Here is an 18,942-nt window from a genome sequence, read left to right on the forward strand (position 1 = left end):
CCTCTAATATATAATTTTTAGTTTATATTAATTTTAATTTTTGTATGTAGGAATTATAACATATTTATAAAAGAAATCAACAGAAATGATCAACAAAAAGGTTTCCCTTGTCTGTTTGTCTACGTCGAAGACTTGATCTGCTATAGGTCAGAGAGAGTAGGTGGTTTGCACACGCTGCCTCATTCTATACCTCACGTTTTAAAACTGAATTTGGTATAAATACACCTACAACTTCAAGTCTACGTACAACACAGAGGACAAAGATATAGAAGAAAATGAAGAGAAATTTGTGGTTAATTGCTTTGTTTTTGGCTCTCTATTTGGTGATCTCATCTTATGCAGCTTCAAGTGAGACATACCAAATCCGAAAACTTTGTAAGTATAGTCCCAATATATATCATCCCGTTTGCTCCATACACTTCCCTTTTATATGACTAACAGTCTAACATCAATTTATCTCGCAGTGATTATATAGATGCACGGCCTAGTAAGTCAAGACCGGCACCCCACTGTTGTTAGCAAGGCAATGGCGCGAGAAGGGAGTATGCATGAGAGGAGCTGAGTTTTATGGGTCGTAGTGTTTAGACTTTAGATGGACTGACATTTAATTTTATACTGTAGTCAGAAAAAAAATAGGGAATCAACAAAATTATTTTAATAGGTTCTTTACTTAAATGAGATACGAATAAAAAGTTCTGATGTTGTAAAGTACTGTACTCTACCTTATAAAGAAAATAAAAATAAAAGTCCATCGTAATTTTTTTTTTATTACAGTCAAATGCTTTCCTCTATGAAAAACCGCCAATGCTATTTTCAGTAGTAACACCTTTTGTTTATTTGAAAAGAGACAAAATGTTGTCGTTTCTTTCAATAATGTACATATTTATATGCGAGTGGTGATACAACGCTGATACGAGTACAAAATTGTGTAATCGTTTTGCTGCATATCTCTATACTTATTTTTTTGTTTGGTTGAGCTAAACCACCTCTTAGAAAGTTCGAACTTGATCTCTCTAATCCCAGAACTAAAAGGTAAATGTACGCTTATAAAAAAAGGCACACACTATTTCGTCGTCTCCAGGTAGGATCAGATTCAGACCCAGGGTCAAGATAAACCACTCAAATGGGTATCTATAAACCTCCCAAATGGTATCATGCCAAACCATTTGCCCGCTCATGCTTGGTTCATGACACTTAAGTTGCAAGGCTATATCTAACATACAACAAATATATTGAGGAAAAGATACAGCAATTTAAAGGAACTGAACCATATTTCAAAACTGACAAATAAGCCGCGCGTATGTGATAGATAAGTATGCTTTTTTTATATATCGAACATGACACCCCCGTCTCTAATTTGACCTTATTAAATTAAACATGTTCAAACAACTTCATCCATTAAACAAAGTTAAAAATGCTTACTAATTTTATTTTATAATTAACGTTACTTCCGGGAAGCATTATTAGTTCTAATTTAGTTTGTAAATAAACAACTTGACGACCACATCAAAAAATATATCTCTCTCGATATATATATATATGTGACCACCATTTAGGTGTTTGCAAAGTCCTTAAATTTTCTCAACAAAAAAATGAATTGGAAGTTGGTTTTGCTTACTGGTTGGATTCTCCTCTCGTCTATTGCATTAAACCCAACTTTGGCTAAAGTAACTTATCCATCTCTCACGACAAGTAAGTTTCCACCGCTTATTTTCATTTTTCTTTTTAATTTGCTCGTCATTTTTGATCATCCAGAAATATAGATATGATAGAGAGATTCAGATTAATTCGTATATATGTCATATAAGTTTGTAGTCTGTGAAAAAGGCGTATATATCTTTTTGAATTGATATTAATTTGATTTCGATTGATAATTAAACTAAACGAGTAACACTTATTAGTTGTTGTGTGTATATATAGAAAAAATGATAAAATTTACGATCTATAGATACATGTTCTTGATGAAGGAACAAAATAACTATTTGATTAATTTGTTTGATCAACGTTTATGCATCAATTTATAAAACAGGGAAAGGGAGGATCGGAGATATACACATCAGCAAAGGAATGAAGATTGGCTTTAGAGGCAGTTTTTCTAGATCTGCTTATCATGGAAACGATCCACCGAGTCATAATTTCTAATTAGTTATAGCATGTGGATTTTATCGATCTGTTCTATACATCTTAACTTGTGATTTCTGCATATTTGGTAAGTAGTTGTTTGATTATGTGTAATACTCTATGAATAAATGAAATGGAACTTGGATATATATATATAGTTAAATGATTTAATAGTTAACTACAACTGATCTGTAATTGAGTGACAATGAGATTTTTTTTTTTTACTTTCGTACCAAAATTGATGATAAACATCGGACTTTTCAACTCATGCATGCAAAAGGAAAAATTAAGGAGGCTAAAAAAGTCAACAGTAGTGTTCATTACATGCATTGACTTATACTGTTATACATATCACCAACTGTGGCGAGAGAACGACCCCTGATGAAATAATCTCTGCCTAACTATAAACTAGTTTATAAGATACTATTTATTTATATATGCTCCGGAAGAAAACTAGCTAGAGCGTTGTATTCTAATTCTTATATATACACAAAAAAAAAGGGGCAAATAAAAAGAATGAGTCCCAAGTTCATTCTAATAGCTTCGCTGCTACTTTTATGCATCGCATCTTCCAATTCGATCATCATAACAATTCCCAAAACCCAGAAAATGAGTAAGTCTTTTTTTACAATATTTGATTCGTGTGCAAATCCAACTATTGCTATAAAGAGTTATATATAACTATTGCTATAAAATAGTTTTGATGTGTAACAAGCAAATGAAGAAGAAGGTAGAAAGATTCACGTTCACAAAGGAAAGCAGATCGCTGTAAAGGTCAGCCGTTCACCTCCGGCAAAAGGCTGGATTTGTTGCAATTAATAATTAAAAGAATTACTTGTGAACATTTTCATAAGCTTGAAAGACTAGTAGTTGTTAGAGCATCCCCATTGGTTATACTTTGGGATGTTTTTTTTTATAATAATAAAATTAAAAATAAATAAAATTTTAATCGTAGTTATCTCAAAACTTGTGTCTCTGCTCATATCATTTTAGATACTCGCAGGCACTCAACGTATTTGGTTGTATTTTATTTTTTTTCTCTTTTCTTCATTTGCTTCTCTCTTTTCCGATACCAATGAAACGAGGAAAGCATGAATCGATTTATTAAAATCGACGAGAACAAAACAATCGAAATTCTGATCGGTTTCCAAATAAAATGGATCTCTCCTAGTCGTCTTCTTCTTCCTGAAAATTTTCCTTCTTTGTTTCAAGAAATCTTGGATCAGGTATGGATCTCGATTCGTTCTAGTTTCAATGTTTCTGTGGGACTATCTATTTTTTGGGTTTGTGTCCATTGTAGTAGTATATGGTACTATTGATTTCGCGTCAGACATTCGTGGGATTCCAATAATTGTGATTTTTTAAAGGATTTTGATTACGGATGATGAAATCAGTTTTTTTTTTGTTTGCTTTTACGTGATAAAGAAACTATGTGTGCTTACCTAATCGTAGTAGTGCGCATGGACTATGTGTGGTCTCTACAATTTGTTGTATATCGAAATACAGAGATTTTAGGTAAAAAAAAAGGTTTTTTAAAAAAATCAAGACATGTTTTTCTTTGTTTACCAATTTGGATTCAATGTCTAAAACTTGAATGCAGCATGTGGGAAACTGATTGTGGATTTTGTATATTCGTAGAAAATCAAGTACTAGATGAATTTCTTGAACAAACAAATTGTAACTCTTGGAACAATGGCAGATAGCAGACCGAGGCTGGTTACTGCCTCCCCTGAAGGATATTCGGGTCATGTTGACGGTAGATTAAGAGAAGCGAGGTTGAACAATCCTAAGGGAAACACGGTGGATGATAGAGGGAATATCTATGTTGCAGATACTGTGAATAATGCTATCCGGAAGATCAGTGAAGCAGGTTGATTTACAGGCATATACGAAAATTAAGATACTGTGAACACCCTTGCAAGGTTAACCAATGTGGATGCTCTTATGTCTCGATCATTAATTAAGGAGCTTTCGGCCCATTTACACGCATATACAGAAATTAAGATGTAATTCGTTTATGCTATCTTATTATATAAAGTTGGGTTTTGAAAGTTAGCGATTAACAAGATTTTGACATGTGTCAAGTTATAAATTTTATAATTTTTTTTTTCTTCTAATTTCTCAACCTTGATTGGTTGGTCATATACCTTTTTCTTGTGCAAACATAATTGTTATCATTTATTCAATGCCAAAGAGAGATAACAAGTAGAACCTCATCTACCTAATGGTTAGATAAAATAGAGCTCAGAGACTGTGACACTCTGGTTTATGGAAATTTTTAAAATAATTTATTTAGCCACCTATGCCTCCAAAGTGCATTTATCTTTTCGGTCAAAGATTTTAAGAGAATTACAGAGTTAAGCGTGTTTGAGCTAAAGTAGTTTCAGAATGGGTAACCTTCCGAGAAGTGATTGTCGGAACTGTGCGAGTGAGGACAAAACACAAAGAAAGATCATGTGGTGATTTGTAGGGTCGGTAAACAAGTTTTTAAAACCTTCCGGACGTAACAAACCGGCCGTCTGGTATGGGTGGATCCACAGGCTGGGAGTGGACGTGGGATCCATTGAGGAAGGTGGGACCATGGACTGGGAGTGAACATGGGGTAACTAAGCAAGGTGGCGGTCAGGGCGTTACAGAGACAGAGGCTACATCATGGTGTGTCAAAGACACTTCTACGAATACATTAAAAATTTTAACATTGGTTATTATCAAAAGATTTTGTGACATTAGAAATTGGTCTTTAATTAGTTTCATTGGTTGCCAGAGCAAGCCAATTTGAGATAGCTAAAATACGTGAACATATTCTCTCCACACAGGAGAAGGGCAGAGCCGATGTTCTCTCTATAATGGAGGAGGTTGGACACAAGTTTATCTTTCCAAAGGAGAAAGGTGGAGGAGGTTGGATGCAAGGTTATCTCCTCAAGGGAGGAAGACGGAGCCAAGGTTCTCTCCATCGTGGAGGAGGTTGGATACAAGGTTCTCTCTATAAAGGAAGAGGGCAGAGTCGAGATTCTCTCCATGGTTGGCCATACACTATTGTGATAATACATCATTGATTAGTAGTCTTATGTAATATATTTTTTATTCGAAATGTTTTTTGAGCAAACAATTTTAGTAATTAAAAAAACTATACAAAAGTGAAAATAAAGAAACATAATAGTTGGCTTAATGTCTTTATATAGACATTTTCTAGGTAAATACTATATTTGTAACATACAATATATTTAGGTGTAAAAAATACACTTTTAATGGTAACATACATAAAAAATTTGTGAATAGATATAAAATCAGGTATTATAGCAAAATTAAATTTATAAATAACTTACAATAAATTTAATATATTTTTATTAAATTTTATTTGATATACAAAACTTTAACCCTGCACATCAGGCAGGTCCATATCTAATAATTACTAAATTAAACTATATTGATTTTTAAATACTAAAGAATAATATCTTGAAAAAAATTGCCTCTTTTAATCAATCTTATATAATAAAGTAGGAGAACACATGCATATCAAAAAAAATTTCTAAACTTTACCATTTGTAATTTCATTAGTTCTTTAGTAAAATATATTGATTGTTCTTCTTATACAGAAAATCATCGTAAGCCTTTAACCATATTCTTTTGTTTAGCTGTATGTGAACCATTTCTATCAGTGTTTTTTTGGACTAAGATATTTGATGATTGTTTCAAATCCACAGTTGTAGTATAGCCTCTTCAAACTCTAATACCTTGGTATTTATCTTTCCAAAAAAAAAGAATTATAAATTTTAATAGAAAGCCAATATGTCAATGTTGCTGGCAAAAAAAAACCTAGACATGTAAAGAAAATTTTTATTTCCATTAAGATACAGTCTCTTTGCTCTCAATTTTACATGGTAAACATTAATTGTTGTTTTGATTAGTAAAATACTTTGACAAATTCATCACAACATTTTAGTTAAAGTCATAGGAATCAAAATCTTCTCAAAGATAATATAGCTCTCCTTAGCGAAGGGAGAAATCCAATAATATTTCACGCAGTCGAACGGTGCAAATGAAGCATAAAGAAATTCCTCTACAGCAGTACTATAATGGTGTGATTGAACGTTCGCTAAAGCAGTGTTTAAAAAATCATAAGCACCTCCATAAATCTTGACGCACTTGTGTAGCCCTGCCTCCATACCTGGCCCATATCCCTTCCCCTTGAGGATCTGTTCAGCGAGTCCTTTTACGTTCAGTGTTTCCGCCGCAGCATTCTTCGTCGATGCTAGGACTAAACCTTCGAGGGTGGTCGCCGTTTTGCTTTGTGGATCTTGTGTAAGAGAATTGACGCAGAAATCATATTTCATAAACGGCTCTTTTGCGGCTGCTTTCTTGCAAGAATCTACTATGAGAGTTTGCGCAGATGCAAAACCGATCAAGAGAAGAGAGAACACAACCAAGGAAACCAATAACTTTATTTTGTTTTTCTTTTGGGGAAAGTATATAAAATAAGAATTGATTGATGAAGAACATGTTCACTTTGTTTTTCAATTTATAGTATAAGAGAACATAGAATTTTATGGTAAGACTCTTAGTCTATCTACAATAGAGGTGTTGACTCATTAATGCAACAGTTGAATTTATACAATAAGGGAGTTGAATAATATTAAAAATTTATGTGGATTAAACCATCTTGAATGTGGATTAAACCTGGGACCACTAAGATACATGGTGCATTATTATTGGTTGGAAAAGTTCTTTTTTTTAATCACATTCTAACTATTTGACATCAATTATTTCATACTAATCAAAAAGAAAAATATTTTACTTTACATCAAACTTTATTATTTTCATGCTTTATAATTTGAGACTTGTTTTGTATATTTTAGGGATAAAGGCATAAACCCTAAAGTGTAAATTATTAAAACTTAGGGGGATGTATTCAACATAACATTTTAAATTATTTGTGTAAAATTTACAAATCCTATGTTATTCAATCATGGATTATAAAAAGTCCATTAAAATCCACTGTTATTGAATTGATCATTTAAAAATCTACTTTAAAATTTATTGTTATTCAAAAAAGTTTGTGGATTTAGATTTTATTAAGTTTTAGGGATTCTAGAGGATTTGTTTAGTTAAAAATACATAAATCCAAAGAGGTGTTATTGCATTAAGGATTTTAATGGATTTTAATTGACGCAGGACATTAGTGGATTTAAAAGTCTAATGTATTTATGTGGATTTTATAATGCATATAAGGTGGATTTGAAAGTCATTTATAATCTGTTTTTGGTGATTGTTATGGATTTTTTTAAAGTTATTTATAGAAGAAAAAAAAGAAAAAAAATATTCATAAACTGTATTATACACCAAAACCATATTAAATTAACAACATCCAGACTTTTACATTGAATCAAGAAGAAAATGGTGTGATTATATCATGAACCCAGAAAAAAAAAGTTTTAAATCAAGAACCCAGAAAAAAAAGTTAAAGAACACAAAAAAAAATCTAAAAAAAAAACAAAGATCTGATGAATATGTGTGATTATAGACATAGACTTTGTGGAAGAAAAAACAGACATTGAACCTAGAAGAAAAAAAAGTGAGATTATATTATAAACCCAGAAAAAAAAAAGTTACAGATCTTGAACCCAGAAAAAAAAATTAAAGAACACAAAAAAAAAAATTCTCAAAAATAACACAGATCTTATGAATAAGCATGGTTATATTTAAGGATTTAGAAAAAAAATCAAACAATAATATGTTAAAGGCTAGAGATCTATCTAGAGAGAGAGAGGAGAGAAAAATGAAATGTTTGAGAAAGTGTGATATTGTGTTTGTTCGTATATTAGAAGCAAAGTACGTTGAAATCCAAAATCACACAAAATCCAGTAAATATTAAATAACACATATTTTAATAGATTATTTAAAATATACAATTGAATAACACCTAATTTCTAAATACATCAAATTTTTTTAAAAACCACCATCCAATAACACTTCCCAAATCTCATGGTTTTAGATGGGATTTGAAAGAATTATACCATAAATCATATCAACTCCTCTAAAATCTATCAAAATTCCAAATTTTCTAAATCCCGTAAAATCCTCCAAAGTTATGGTTTCAATTCCAACGTCCATTTTTTGTTTCTCCTCCGCCGTGCTTCCTACTCCGTCAAATATTAACGTATATTTCCGTTAGAGGAAGATTGGAGATTTTTTTTTTTTCTTTTTTTTAAGATTGGAGATTTATTCTTCGCTACGACAATATGACATCACTTTTACTAGTATATCACGGTCGTCTTGAAAACTAAAATAAAGAAACTCGTTCCTTCATAGTTCAAATTAATAAGAACCACCTCAGACAAAAATTTGACCATTCTTTTTTACGTACATACGTGCGACACTTGATTTATACTGTAGTCTTCAAATGTTTATGAGCCTTTTTGTTTTTCTTTCCATGTACTATGAATTTCAATTAATCAGTCATCTGTCATGATTGATGATCCAATTTATATATAATAAAAAAAAGAAACGCGGTTGCATGGACCAATTCAACGTTGGTCTATTCAGTCATGATCAAAAATTCAGAAGCTGATTACGAGGACCATTTTCAAACATATGTTCAAGGTTAGCGTTCTGATGAAACAATCAAACAACAATGTTAATATAATGTCGTGTCTCGCCTCGGTGTCTGACTACACCTTTCCACCATTTTCATTAGTATTGAAATTTTCAACTTATATATGCACGCATAAGGGAAAAAAAAAAAAAGTTAACGTCCCCTCATTACATGCATTGACTTAGACGTATCACCAACAGTTTTTGAAAGTTCATTAGGAAGATAACATAGATTCAGAGCTCTGGATTTGTTGTGTAAGTTCATTAGGAAGATAAAGTTCACAAGTAGTATTTGCTATGTCTCGATGACTCGATCGATCATTAATTAAGGGGTTTTCACCCTTCGGCCCATTACACGCATATACGGAACGGAACGCTTAATAGATGCATGGAAAGATTCAATTATGCTATTTTGTATGTTTTGTGGCTAAAGTGTAAAGTTTTGAAACTTGAAAAGGCATGTTTTACACCTTCCAACTTCCACTTTTTTTTTGTCTACTCCTCCGCGTGGTCCCCCCTTATCCGTCAAATCTATCGTCTCAGATCTCGAAGACTACCCAAAACGGCGTTTCACACAGAAACCGGATTCTTACCACGGTTTTAGCGTTTCAGCACTCTTCAGTGGTAACTAGTGTCTATTCTATTTCTGGATATATGTATCAGAATTTTTATGTCTTACTAGCTAGAACTTTGCCAATTGCCAGTTTATTTGTTGTGTAGGAAGATCTCCATATAGTTCATCTTAGACTATCATTAATTCATTATTTTGCATGTTTTAGCCTCGTTTCAACTGTTCACGTCACTTTGTTCAGTATAGACATATAATTTCGTACCACAGTTCTATCACGTATATTTCCATTGGAAGAAGATTGAAGATTTATTCTTCGCTATGACAATATGACATCATTTTTACGAGTACAAATATCACGGTCACATAGTACGATTCATTTCATACATATAGTTCAAACAAATGAACGCGCCCCTTCATAGTTCAAATTACTAAGAACCAACTCAGACAAATTATAGTTTGACCATTCTTTTATAAGTGTGTGCGACACTTGATTTATACTGTAGTCTTCAAATGTGTATGAGCTTTTTGTTTTTCTTTCCATGTGCTATGAATTTCAAACAATAGCAATTAATCAGTCATGATCCAATTTAAAAAAAAAAAAAACAATAAACACGTTGCATTGACCAATTCAACATTGTTCAATTCAGTCATGATTCGATATTCAGAAGCTGATTAGGAGGACCATTGTCAAACATATGTTCAAGGTTAGGGTTCCGATGAAACAACAATAATGTTAATATAATCTCGTGTCTCGGTGTCTGACTACACTTTTTCACCATTTTCATTATATCTACAATTTTTTTTAACTGTTAACATCATTACATGCATGTTCTTACCCAAATTGGTGATTAGTATTGAAATTTTCAACTCATGCACGTATAAGGAAAAAAAATTAACAAGACCAAAAAATCAACGTCCCCTCATTACATGCATTGACTTAGACGTATCACCAACAGTGGTGCGAACGATCTTGGTATAATCTCCGCAGCCTAATAGTCTAACAATTTCTGTTTATTTATTCGAACTCAACAAGAGAAACAATATAACTTTGTATATTCGACCTAGCTATAGCTAAACCTTATACCAGTAATAGACACAAGAGAAAAGGCAGAGCCAAAATGAGTTTCAAGATCATTCTAATAGCTTCACTTCTTAGTTTATACATGGCATCTTCCAACTCGACCATCATACCAATTTCCAAAAACCGGAAAATTAGTAAGTCTCTATATATAGTTTGATTCATGTATAAGACCAAATATTGTTTATGTGTAACTGAAAATGAGGTTTAAACTCGGTTTTTGAAGCGTTAAAAGTCGATGAAGAAGGTGAAAAGATTCACATCCACAAGATAAAGAAGATCACAGTAGGACCTAGCCGTTCACCACCTGGTAAAGGCATTAAAAGTTACCCAAACGAAATCAAAGCTTAAAGGTAATGTGAATAATTAATGGGCTTTCGGCCCAATTATATACGGCAGGGCCGGCAGGCTTTATGATTCAGCAGACTGTATATAATGTATTGGAACTTGAAAGATTCATTTATATTACTTTGAGGCTAAAGTGTAATTACTGAAACTTGAAAGGGCATGTTTTCTCAATTTCACACTCTTTCTCCTCCCACCGCCGTCGTCTCCTCCTCCTCCTCCTCCTCCTCTTCCTCACTTGTGAAATCTGAGCTTGTCTGAATAACACCAATCCCGATTCCAGTGTTCGGCATACTCCTGAGTTTCGTCCTTTCGTGACTCATCTTCATTGGGTACCTCTCGTCTTACTCTTTGTTGTATTCAGATCTTCAGGTCTTACCAGAACTTTGCCGAGTCTATATGTATAAGCAAATCCCATGCTTAAGTGAATTGATTGATGATCATTAGAATCGACGAGTTTAAAATTTCATTAGGACGATAACATAGATTTGGAGTTCTGTAACCTAACTTAGATATGAGATAGACAACATTGGAGTTAGTTCTAGATTACTTTTACTAAAGGTTTCGTTTTTGTTAAGATCTTCTAACTGTTATGTGGTTCTTACTTGTAGTGAGTGAGTCAGTCATTTAGTTGTGAGAATGCCATCAAGAATTGCTTCAATCCGTCTAGTAAGTTCTCATCGTGAGGTCTACGAACCATGCGATGATTCATTTGCGTTAGTTGATGCATTACTAGCTGATCGAACCAACCTGATAGAGCACAACCCTAAGGTTTGTATGGAGATTGGTTGCGGAAGCGGGTACGTCATAACTTCGCTTATACTTCTCCTTAAAAACGAAGTTCACGGTGTTCACTATCTCGCCACTGACACAAACCCAATAGCTGCAAGAGTGACAAAAGAAACACTAAAAGCACATGGAGTTGACGCTGATGTTATCTGCGCTGATATAGCCACCGGTCTAGACACAAGACTTGCTGGATCAGTGGACGTGATTGTTGTGAACCCGCCTTATGTGCCAACACCAGAATACGAAGTTGGAATGGAAGGTATAGCCTCAGCTTGGGCTGGAGGTGAGAATGGTCGGACGGTTATAGATAAAATCTTGCCAGTGGTGGACCTTTTGCTATCGGAGAAAGGTTGGCTCTATATGGTGACGTTAACTTCGAATTACCCTGTAGAGATTTGTCTGATGATGAGAAAGAAAGGTTACGCTTCGAGAATTGTGGTTCAGAGATCAACAGAAGAGGAGAATCTCCTTATACTCAAGTTCTGGAGAGACAAGGATGATGATGATGATGAGGAGAGCAACAAGGACAAGGATAAGGAGGAGATATCATCACCAACGTTTGTTTCTCAGTTTTATAAATCTTTGTCATTGCTTATGGAGAAGAAACAGAAACAACGGCGTTGATACTACAAAAGATTAGTTGTTCTCATAAATCATTCTTTGTTATGAAGTTGTTGTAAGCACTATGATTTAGTGGAGTTTAGTATTTGATTTTTTTGAAGTTCACTACTCTTTGTAAGAAGAAACTGTAACCAAAACACAGGAGCGTTGTATGATGACGTGGCAGAAGAAGAGTGGACGTTCATATAAAGCCCAGCCCAGGACGGTTATTATAGACTTCTTCCTAGAAATTCCAAAAATACCCTCAAAATTACAAAGATGGTCAAGGGTAGCATAGGCATGTATAAATAGGTATAAGAGGAGGCATAAAAAGGGATCCTCAAAACCGAAGTCGGTGAGCCTCTCTCTCTCTCATAAACAGATCTAAAAAACCAAAGAAACGAGAGAACAAAATCAGGGCTCTCTTCCTCTTACATATATATAAAAGCACAGATTTATAAATCTTTGCTTCCCTCTCTCGATTCTTTTTTTGTATAAAAGCTTCAACCTTTTTCTCAATTCTTCAGTCTTCCTTTCGCCTAATTCCCTTCATCGTTTCAAAGCTACGAAACCCTAGTTTTCGTGTTCGAAGCTCGGATTCGCTCGCTCCTTATCGAAAGGTCTGACCTTTAATCCTTTCTCATCATGGGTTTTTGTTCTGAGTGTAACCCTTTGAATACGATTGGATCTTATGAGTGTAATCGTTGTTTTGGAAGATTGCAAATTTTAAAATTGGCTGTCAAATAATTGAAACCCTTTTTGATGTAGTTATCTGATAAGACTTTTAACGCATAGTCTCTTGTGTGTCTATTATCATGGTTGAGTGATGTATTGATTTTGGATTTGTGTTTTTTTTTTAATAGAGGAATGGCCGAACAAGGATTGGAAGGGAGTAATCCAGTGGACCTTGTCCAGCATCCTTCAGGGATTGTTCCTACTCTTCAGTGAGTTCTTTTTGTTCCTTTGTTTAACTCTTTTTTAAGGTTTGGTGTTTTAACTCTTGTGGATATAATAATAATACGTATTTTTGATGTTTTTGTTTCAGAAACATAGTTTCTACGGTGAACTTAGACTGCAAGCTCGATCTTAAAGCTATAGCTTTGCAGGCTCGGAATGCTGAATATAATCCCAAGGTATTGCATTCTTCTGTGACTTTTTGTTTTAGTTAACGGGAAAAAAATTGTTTGGAAATTATAATTCACCTGGAACTATCCTACTGTGTACGGATTAATTAGAATCTTGCTAAACTAGTTGGCCATAGCTAAGTTTGTCTAACTTAAAGGTCTCTTGTGTTTATGTTTTCAGCGTTTTGCTGCCGTGATAATGAGAATCAGAGAACCGAAGACTACAGCATTAATATTCGCTTCAGGGAAAATGGTATATATCTCTTGGCTGGCAATACTTTTTCATACTACTGATATTTTAATTTTGGTTTGAATTCTCTTCTTAATTTGGGGTATAATCTACAATTAGGTCTGTACTGGAGCCAAGAGCGAGTACTTTTCAAAGATGGCTGCAAGAAAGGTAACTTTTGTTACTCTAAGCTCTTTTATTTAACTTGCTTATAATAAAATCTGGATGTGTTATGCTAATAGTCGTATGTTTTGTTGTGTAGTATGCTAGAATTGTGCAGAAATTGGGATTCCCTGCAAAATTCAAGGTACAATTTCTACCAACTCTTTTCCCACTTACATTATTTTTTCTTAGCTTTGTTTGTGCTAAATATTTTCATGACTACATCCTGCAGGATTTCAAGATTCAGAATATAGTAGGTTCTTGTGATGTCAAATTTCCTATAAGACTTGAAGGTCTTGCTTACTCTCACGCTGCTTTCTCAAGTGTAAGTGATCTGAACTCCTGAAATCATTATCTTTCTTATGTTGAACTTCAATTAGCATACAGTTGGAAGTTGAGCGTCAAATTTATTAGAGATTAAAACGTTGTGCTGATGGTCATTCTCTCTCATATTGGGGTTTTCAGTATGAGCCCGAGCTCTTCCCAGGGCTTATTTACAGGATGAAAGTGCCAAAAATCGTTCTTCTAATATTTGTCTCTGGAAAGATCGTGATCACAGGAGCCAAGGTAATATCTTTCTCTTAAGGTTTTGTGATAGTCGCATGAGAAATACTTGCTATGTTTTTCTAGTCTCTAGTCTCTAGCTCTTCTGCCATCTGATAAAAATCCTGAGGTCACTCGCTATCAGATGAGAGACGAGACCTACAGAGCCTTTGAGAATATATACCCCGTCCTCTCGGAGTTCAGGAAGATACAGCAATAGTATGTAACACACACTTTTAACTTTCCTCATCTTTCTTAGCTTTGGTTGATTTTTCGATTTATAATTGCATGAACGTAATTGGTGTGTTTAAATTATATAGGATCACAGATTTGGAGGAGGATTTGTTCCCTGCGAAACTAGTTGTGCGGTCTTAGCCCCTCGGAGTTGCTAAAGCTTGCTGAGAATTTGGCCCTTGAACAAAGGCTTTCACAGTAGCTAGACTCTCTCACCTTGTGTTTTGGTTCATAATAGAACATTTGTAAATACACAATGGAAATTCCAAAGACAATTCTTCGGTTCTTTTCCCAAAATGTGTCTTACATGTATCCTCTCACTTCCCACATATGTTAAATGTACAACCTTAAACTCAGTGTTCAGCACCAGCTTCGAAAGTCTTGTTTAGCATAGAGAAGCCAAGATCATAGGGTAGGTACAGAAAATGATGATTGTAGAATACATTACATGTGTAAATTCTTTACACAATCACTTAATTCAATCACTACTTCCAAGATAAGAGGCACAGGGCATGTACATTGTACAATGCTCAGGTTCATTAGTTTGCAATGAAAGATATTGGCGAAAAGATACTTAATCTAGTTTGGCATAGAACAGCCAAGATTGAACAAAGATTGAGAGTTTACGTACATAGATTAAAAACGCAGAATGATCTGAACCACTAACTACGGTTGCAGACTTGTTTTTTGCTCTCAAGAAGAAACACTCAACTATAGTTACAGAGATCTCGGCCCCAAAGCCTCCTGTAGCAGGAGCTTCATGGCTAGTCTGCAACAAAAGCAAGCAAATACATTTATTCTCTAAAGATATGACACACCATCCAACATTTATTCTCTTTTGTTAGTCTAAGAAGTGTACGATTCGGCGTCTCCTAAGAATAGACATTAGAAATGGAATCCATATACTTCTACCTTAGATAAAGGTATCAATTATATATACTGATTGACGATACAGTCACTGAAGAAGAGCAAAGGCCCAAAGACTCTTACCAGGTTCTTGAAGTTGAAAATGACTTGCAAGAAGCACGTCTGTGGTAAGCGAAAGACGGAGTAGTATCTTACCTTTGGTTCGAAAGAGACAGTTCTCGTGGACTTGGAGGTAAAAAACCTACCCAAAACAAGTAATTGTTATATAAACCCAAGAATAAGACAGAAGGAAGATGATTAGAAGCTTTTGGTAAGAAGATGCACTTTGATAACATGGGCATGACAGAACAAATCTTAAGGGGACTGAGAGTGGTAATGTCCACCATGACCACGAAGGCACGAACTCCATACGATGCCCTTATCGTACGCTGTACAAGTTCCATACAAACCTAATGAACCAGTTAAAAAGTTGACAATCGGGAGTCTCAAAACCAGAAGATCCTATACAAGATATGATTACCTCCACATTTAAACTGGCTGCCACTAGGGTATCTGAACTTTGCAGCCTCGTTAACAATCTAGAAGATAGAGTTTATTCAACCGCATAAAGACCAAATCGTAAACGTTTATTGTTGGAGTCTTATAAACCACCAAGGATAATTAGGAGTATGATTACTTGTATGGTTTCAAGAGATGGAGGGATATGAATAGTTATGTTCCTTGCGAGTGGGGAGATTTATTTAGGGACTACTAGAGACCATCTCCGGGAGAGATCCATACGTACCGGAGAAGTTATATTGAGTTTAAGAGGTATCCATGGAACTGGTAAGCGTGCTAGTGGGATGTATTGTTTTCAGGTCACATTGAGAATATCATGTTCTTGTAGGTAAGACTAGTCTTCATAGTTCACTATTTGGGTTTCCAAAGACTGTTTATTACCAAGAACAAAAACATATTTAAAAATTAATAGCGAGAGTTAAGAATTTCGTTTTTGTAAATAAGTTGAAACAAGTATGACAACTCTTGACTCCATCAGACAGATTCTTCATCAGCTTTGGTGCAGTCAATGATCTCAAAATGACAGATTCTAAATTATGTAATAGAAACTTGAAGATGACACAGAAAAGGACTAGAAAATTTCAAAAGAGCAATGAGCTGATAAAATGTGAACCAAACAAGGATTTCATTATGTACAAAAGCCTAGCTAGTGATAAAACATGCATATATGTAAAATTCATAGAGCGATATGTTGAAACTTGAATACTAAAAAACATCTCCATGGATTGATATCCAAACTAGTTTCAACCGGAATAAGAATGATCTTCATGGTAAGGAGGCTCGTTGAGATCAAACCCTAAGGAGCTCTTAGTTTCATCTGGAGAATCATTCACCTCCACTTCAATTTCCATCTTTATCTTCATATCTACAATCAAACCCTTCTTATCATCCATCCCATCATCACCTAATACCTTATCTTTTTCTTTGTAGCAACTTGAACTTCTTACCTCGGCTTTAGGTGATTCCATAGCCTTCTTCATCCCATCCCAGTACTTGCTTGAAGTGTAAGCGATCATCATAAGAATACAAGCAGCTTCTCGAACATCAGCGGTCACATGACTCATCATCATGGATCTACTCATCACACCATCCTCCTCCTCATCATCATCATCATCATCGTCATTATCATCACCCAAATAGCTGAGCTTGAACTTGTCTTGTGGTGGAGGAGGTCGTATACCTTTCCAACTCCGGTCAGGATGTCTCCTCATATGTCCGAACAAAGAGTGCATCGTTTGAAATGCTTTTCCACAAAGACAACACCTAATCTTACCTTCCATGTCAGTACTAATCAGATCTATCTCTTTCTCTTTGTCTTTCTTCACCAAACCAATCTTTCTCTTATTCTTCTTCGTCATCTTCAACTTCTTCTTCATCTTTCCCTTGTTATTGTACTCAGTCGAGTGGATCCTAACGTGACCACCATAAGCCTTACCAGAGCTAAACTGTTTCTTACAAATCACACAGAAGTGTTTTCTCTGCGGAAGCTGCTGCTGAGTAGACGACTCATCCTCATCATCTTCACTTCTTTCATCCGGTATCTTCACCTTCAGCCGGATGTTTCTCCGGTGAAACTCTTCAGATTCCGATGAAGAAGACTCATCACCGTAAGCGTCTCTTACTCTCTTAATCATCTTCTAACCTCTAGAGAAGAAGAAAGAAATGTAATTCACTTTTTTTTTTTTTCTTTGGTTAAACGTTTTGAGTAATGTTTATTAACTTTGCATTTTTGGCTTATGGAAACAATAAAATCTGAGCGAGATTTAAGCAAAAGATTTATGACTAATGGTATTCTTTCTCTGACTATGAAGGAGAGTGGCTATAGGGATTTGTAGAGATTGTGAAGCCTAATTAATTGGTGATTAGCCAAAGGAGAGAGAGAGAGAATAAATCGGATTAAGAAGATTTCTCTGTTTGCATTTGCATTTATCTATTTACCTATTTTGGATGTCAAATTTATTAATAAACCGTTGTATATTTATATTTATATACATTTTAGATTAAAACGAAACAAATTTTGAAAACACGGTTATGATTTCAACGAAGAAAATCTAATTTGGTTAAAAGAATTATACTATAGGATATTATTAGTGTGTTTTACTTAATTTGAACTTTATATAAGCTTTTATCAATCTTCAAAAAGAATATCTACTAACCCTTGCATATACATTCAAATGAATGAAAATCAAACATTTGACAACTTGTATAAACGTTTTGGATCATTTTGTATAACATTTTTTGGTGTTTTTTAAAAGATGTTTCTAGCTTTATATTAACCTCTCCTGATTCAAAATGTATGAAGTTTCCAATATCCATTTTTAAAAATATTTTACTTCTATAACTATTTAACTTTATATTGATATAAGATATTGTCAAATATTGACAAGATTTTGACCTATTTTTCAAAACTGAAACTATTTTGAAACTTCCAAACTAATATTGTTAACAATAATTACTTTGACAAATGAGCAAAATGGCAGTTTTCCATGATTTTCAAAGAATCTTGCAAACAGTTCACACAGATTGTGATCCAAGGAAGAATTAGCAGCAAAAACGATAATAGATGAGGTATAGATATAGATCAGAAACGAAACAAGCCTTGTTCTTGGTTGGCATGTAGAACAGAGAAGGGAGTATCATCCAGGCCACAAACTCTGCATCTAATGTTGTACATAAAAAAAATGACAGGTGCATCTTATGTTTGTACCCTCAAGAAGTAATGCTCGACGGTAGTTGCAGAGATATCGGCCCCAAAGTCTCTCCTATAACAGGACCTTCAAAGCTTATTTGCAACCGAAGAAAGCAAATACATTTAATCTCTCAAGTTAGGACAATGCTGCTTACCGGAGGAGCTTTACTGAGGTCTCAACTCTTTCTTTATCCCAAGGGATCAGAGTCTTGAGAGCTATCCATTTCACATGATATTCATTCCTGCAAAAACATTGTGTTTCAATTATCTGATTCACCCAAAGACTTGTTAAGTGCAAAACACAAATGAACTACCTTTTTCTGCGTCAAGACATGATTATACCATGATATTGGGATGTGCTCCACATCCAACAAGAGTTATGTCAGAACCTTCTTATATTACCAGTTACCAAATGTTCTCTTTTGTTAGTCTTAGATGTAT

At 34.3% G+C, this 18,942-nt stretch overlaps 4 protein-coding genes and 1 long non-coding RNA gene across 7 annotated transcripts; 4 read left to right on the top strand and 1 right to left on the bottom strand.

Moving 5' to 3' along the window:
* Positions 263 to 758, top strand: LOC109129073. The gene is made up of 2 exons (XM_019236665.1): positions 263 to 375; positions 465 to 758. Exons 1-2 carry the CDS (start codon positions 276 to 278, stop codon positions 473 to 475), a joined length of 111 nt encoding a protein of 36 aa, XP_019092210.1. The 5' UTR covers positions 263 to 275; the 3' UTR covers positions 476 to 758.
* On the top strand, positions 1,515 to 4,158 carry LOC104745593. 3 transcript variants are annotated; one of them, XR_760771.1, is made up of 4 exons: positions 1,515 to 1,692; positions 2,030 to 2,895; positions 3,115 to 3,347; positions 3,821 to 4,158. It is a non-coding gene; the product is annotated as an uncharacterized LOC104745593 (long non-coding RNA). The 3 variants fall into 3 exon arrangements; XR_760770.1 differs by having other exon boundaries at positions 2,030 to 2,734; positions 2,820 to 3,347; XR_760769.1 differs by having other exon boundaries at positions 2,030 to 3,347.
* LOC104745595 (hemK methyltransferase family member 2) lies at positions 10,588 to 12,221 on the top strand. Its single transcript, XM_010466882.2, has 2 exons — positions 10,588 to 11,038; positions 11,318 to 12,221. The coding sequence occupies exon 2, from the start codon at positions 11,346 to 11,348 to the stop codon at positions 12,117 to 12,119; it is 774 nt and encodes a 257-aa protein (XP_010465184.1). The 5' UTR covers positions 10,588 to 11,038; positions 11,318 to 11,345; the 3' UTR covers positions 12,120 to 12,221.
* LOC104745596 (TATA-box-binding protein 1) lies at positions 12,434 to 14,756 on the top strand. The gene is made up of 10 exons (XM_010466884.2): positions 12,434 to 12,715; positions 12,959 to 13,039; positions 13,141 to 13,228; positions 13,401 to 13,472; positions 13,569 to 13,619; positions 13,711 to 13,755; positions 13,843 to 13,935; positions 14,076 to 14,177; positions 14,299 to 14,372; positions 14,474 to 14,756. Coding segments are annotated over exons 2-10 (603 nt in total). The 5' UTR covers positions 12,434 to 12,715; positions 12,959 to 12,962; the 3' UTR covers positions 14,475 to 14,756.
* LOC104748169 lies at positions 16,460 to 17,446 on the bottom strand. The gene has a single exon (XM_010469850.1). The coding sequence runs from the start codon at positions 17,444 to 17,446 to the stop codon at positions 16,556 to 16,558; it is 891 nt and encodes a 296-aa protein (XP_010468152.1). The 3' UTR covers positions 16,460 to 16,555.

This window comes from Camelina sativa, chromosome 15 (genome assembly GCF_000633955.1).
Source record: "Camelina sativa cultivar DH55 chromosome 15, Cs, whole genome shotgun sequence".
In the NCBI taxonomy this organism is placed as follows: domain Eukaryota; kingdom Viridiplantae; phylum Streptophyta; class Magnoliopsida; order Brassicales; family Brassicaceae; genus Camelina; species Camelina sativa.

Bases quoted from the DNA above. Each gene is read 5' to 3' on its own strand.
- LOC109129073 (XM_019236665.1), top strand. From the start codon at position 276: ATGAAGAGAAATTTGTGGTTAATTGCTTTGTTTTTGGCTCTCTATTTG.
- LOC104745595 (XM_010466882.2), top strand. From the start codon at position 11,346: ATGCCATCAAGAATTGCTTCAATCCGTCTAGTAAGTTCTCATCGTGAG.
- LOC104745596 (XM_010466884.2), top strand. From the start codon at position 12,963: ATGGCCGAACAAGGATTGGAAGGGAGTAATCCAGTGGACCTTGTCCAG. The intron at 13,040-13,140 runs GTGAGTTCTTTT...TTTTTGTTTCAG, and splicing joins GGGATTGTTCCTACTCTTCA to AAACATAGTTTCTACGGTGA. The intron at 13,620-13,710 runs GTAACTTTTGTT...TTTGTTGTGTAG, and splicing joins CAAAGATGGCTGCAAGAAAG to TATGCTAGAATTGTGCAGAA.
- LOC104748169 (XM_010469850.1), bottom strand. From the start codon at position 17,446: ATGATTAAGAGAGTAAGAGACGCTTACGGTGATGAGTCTTCTTCATCG.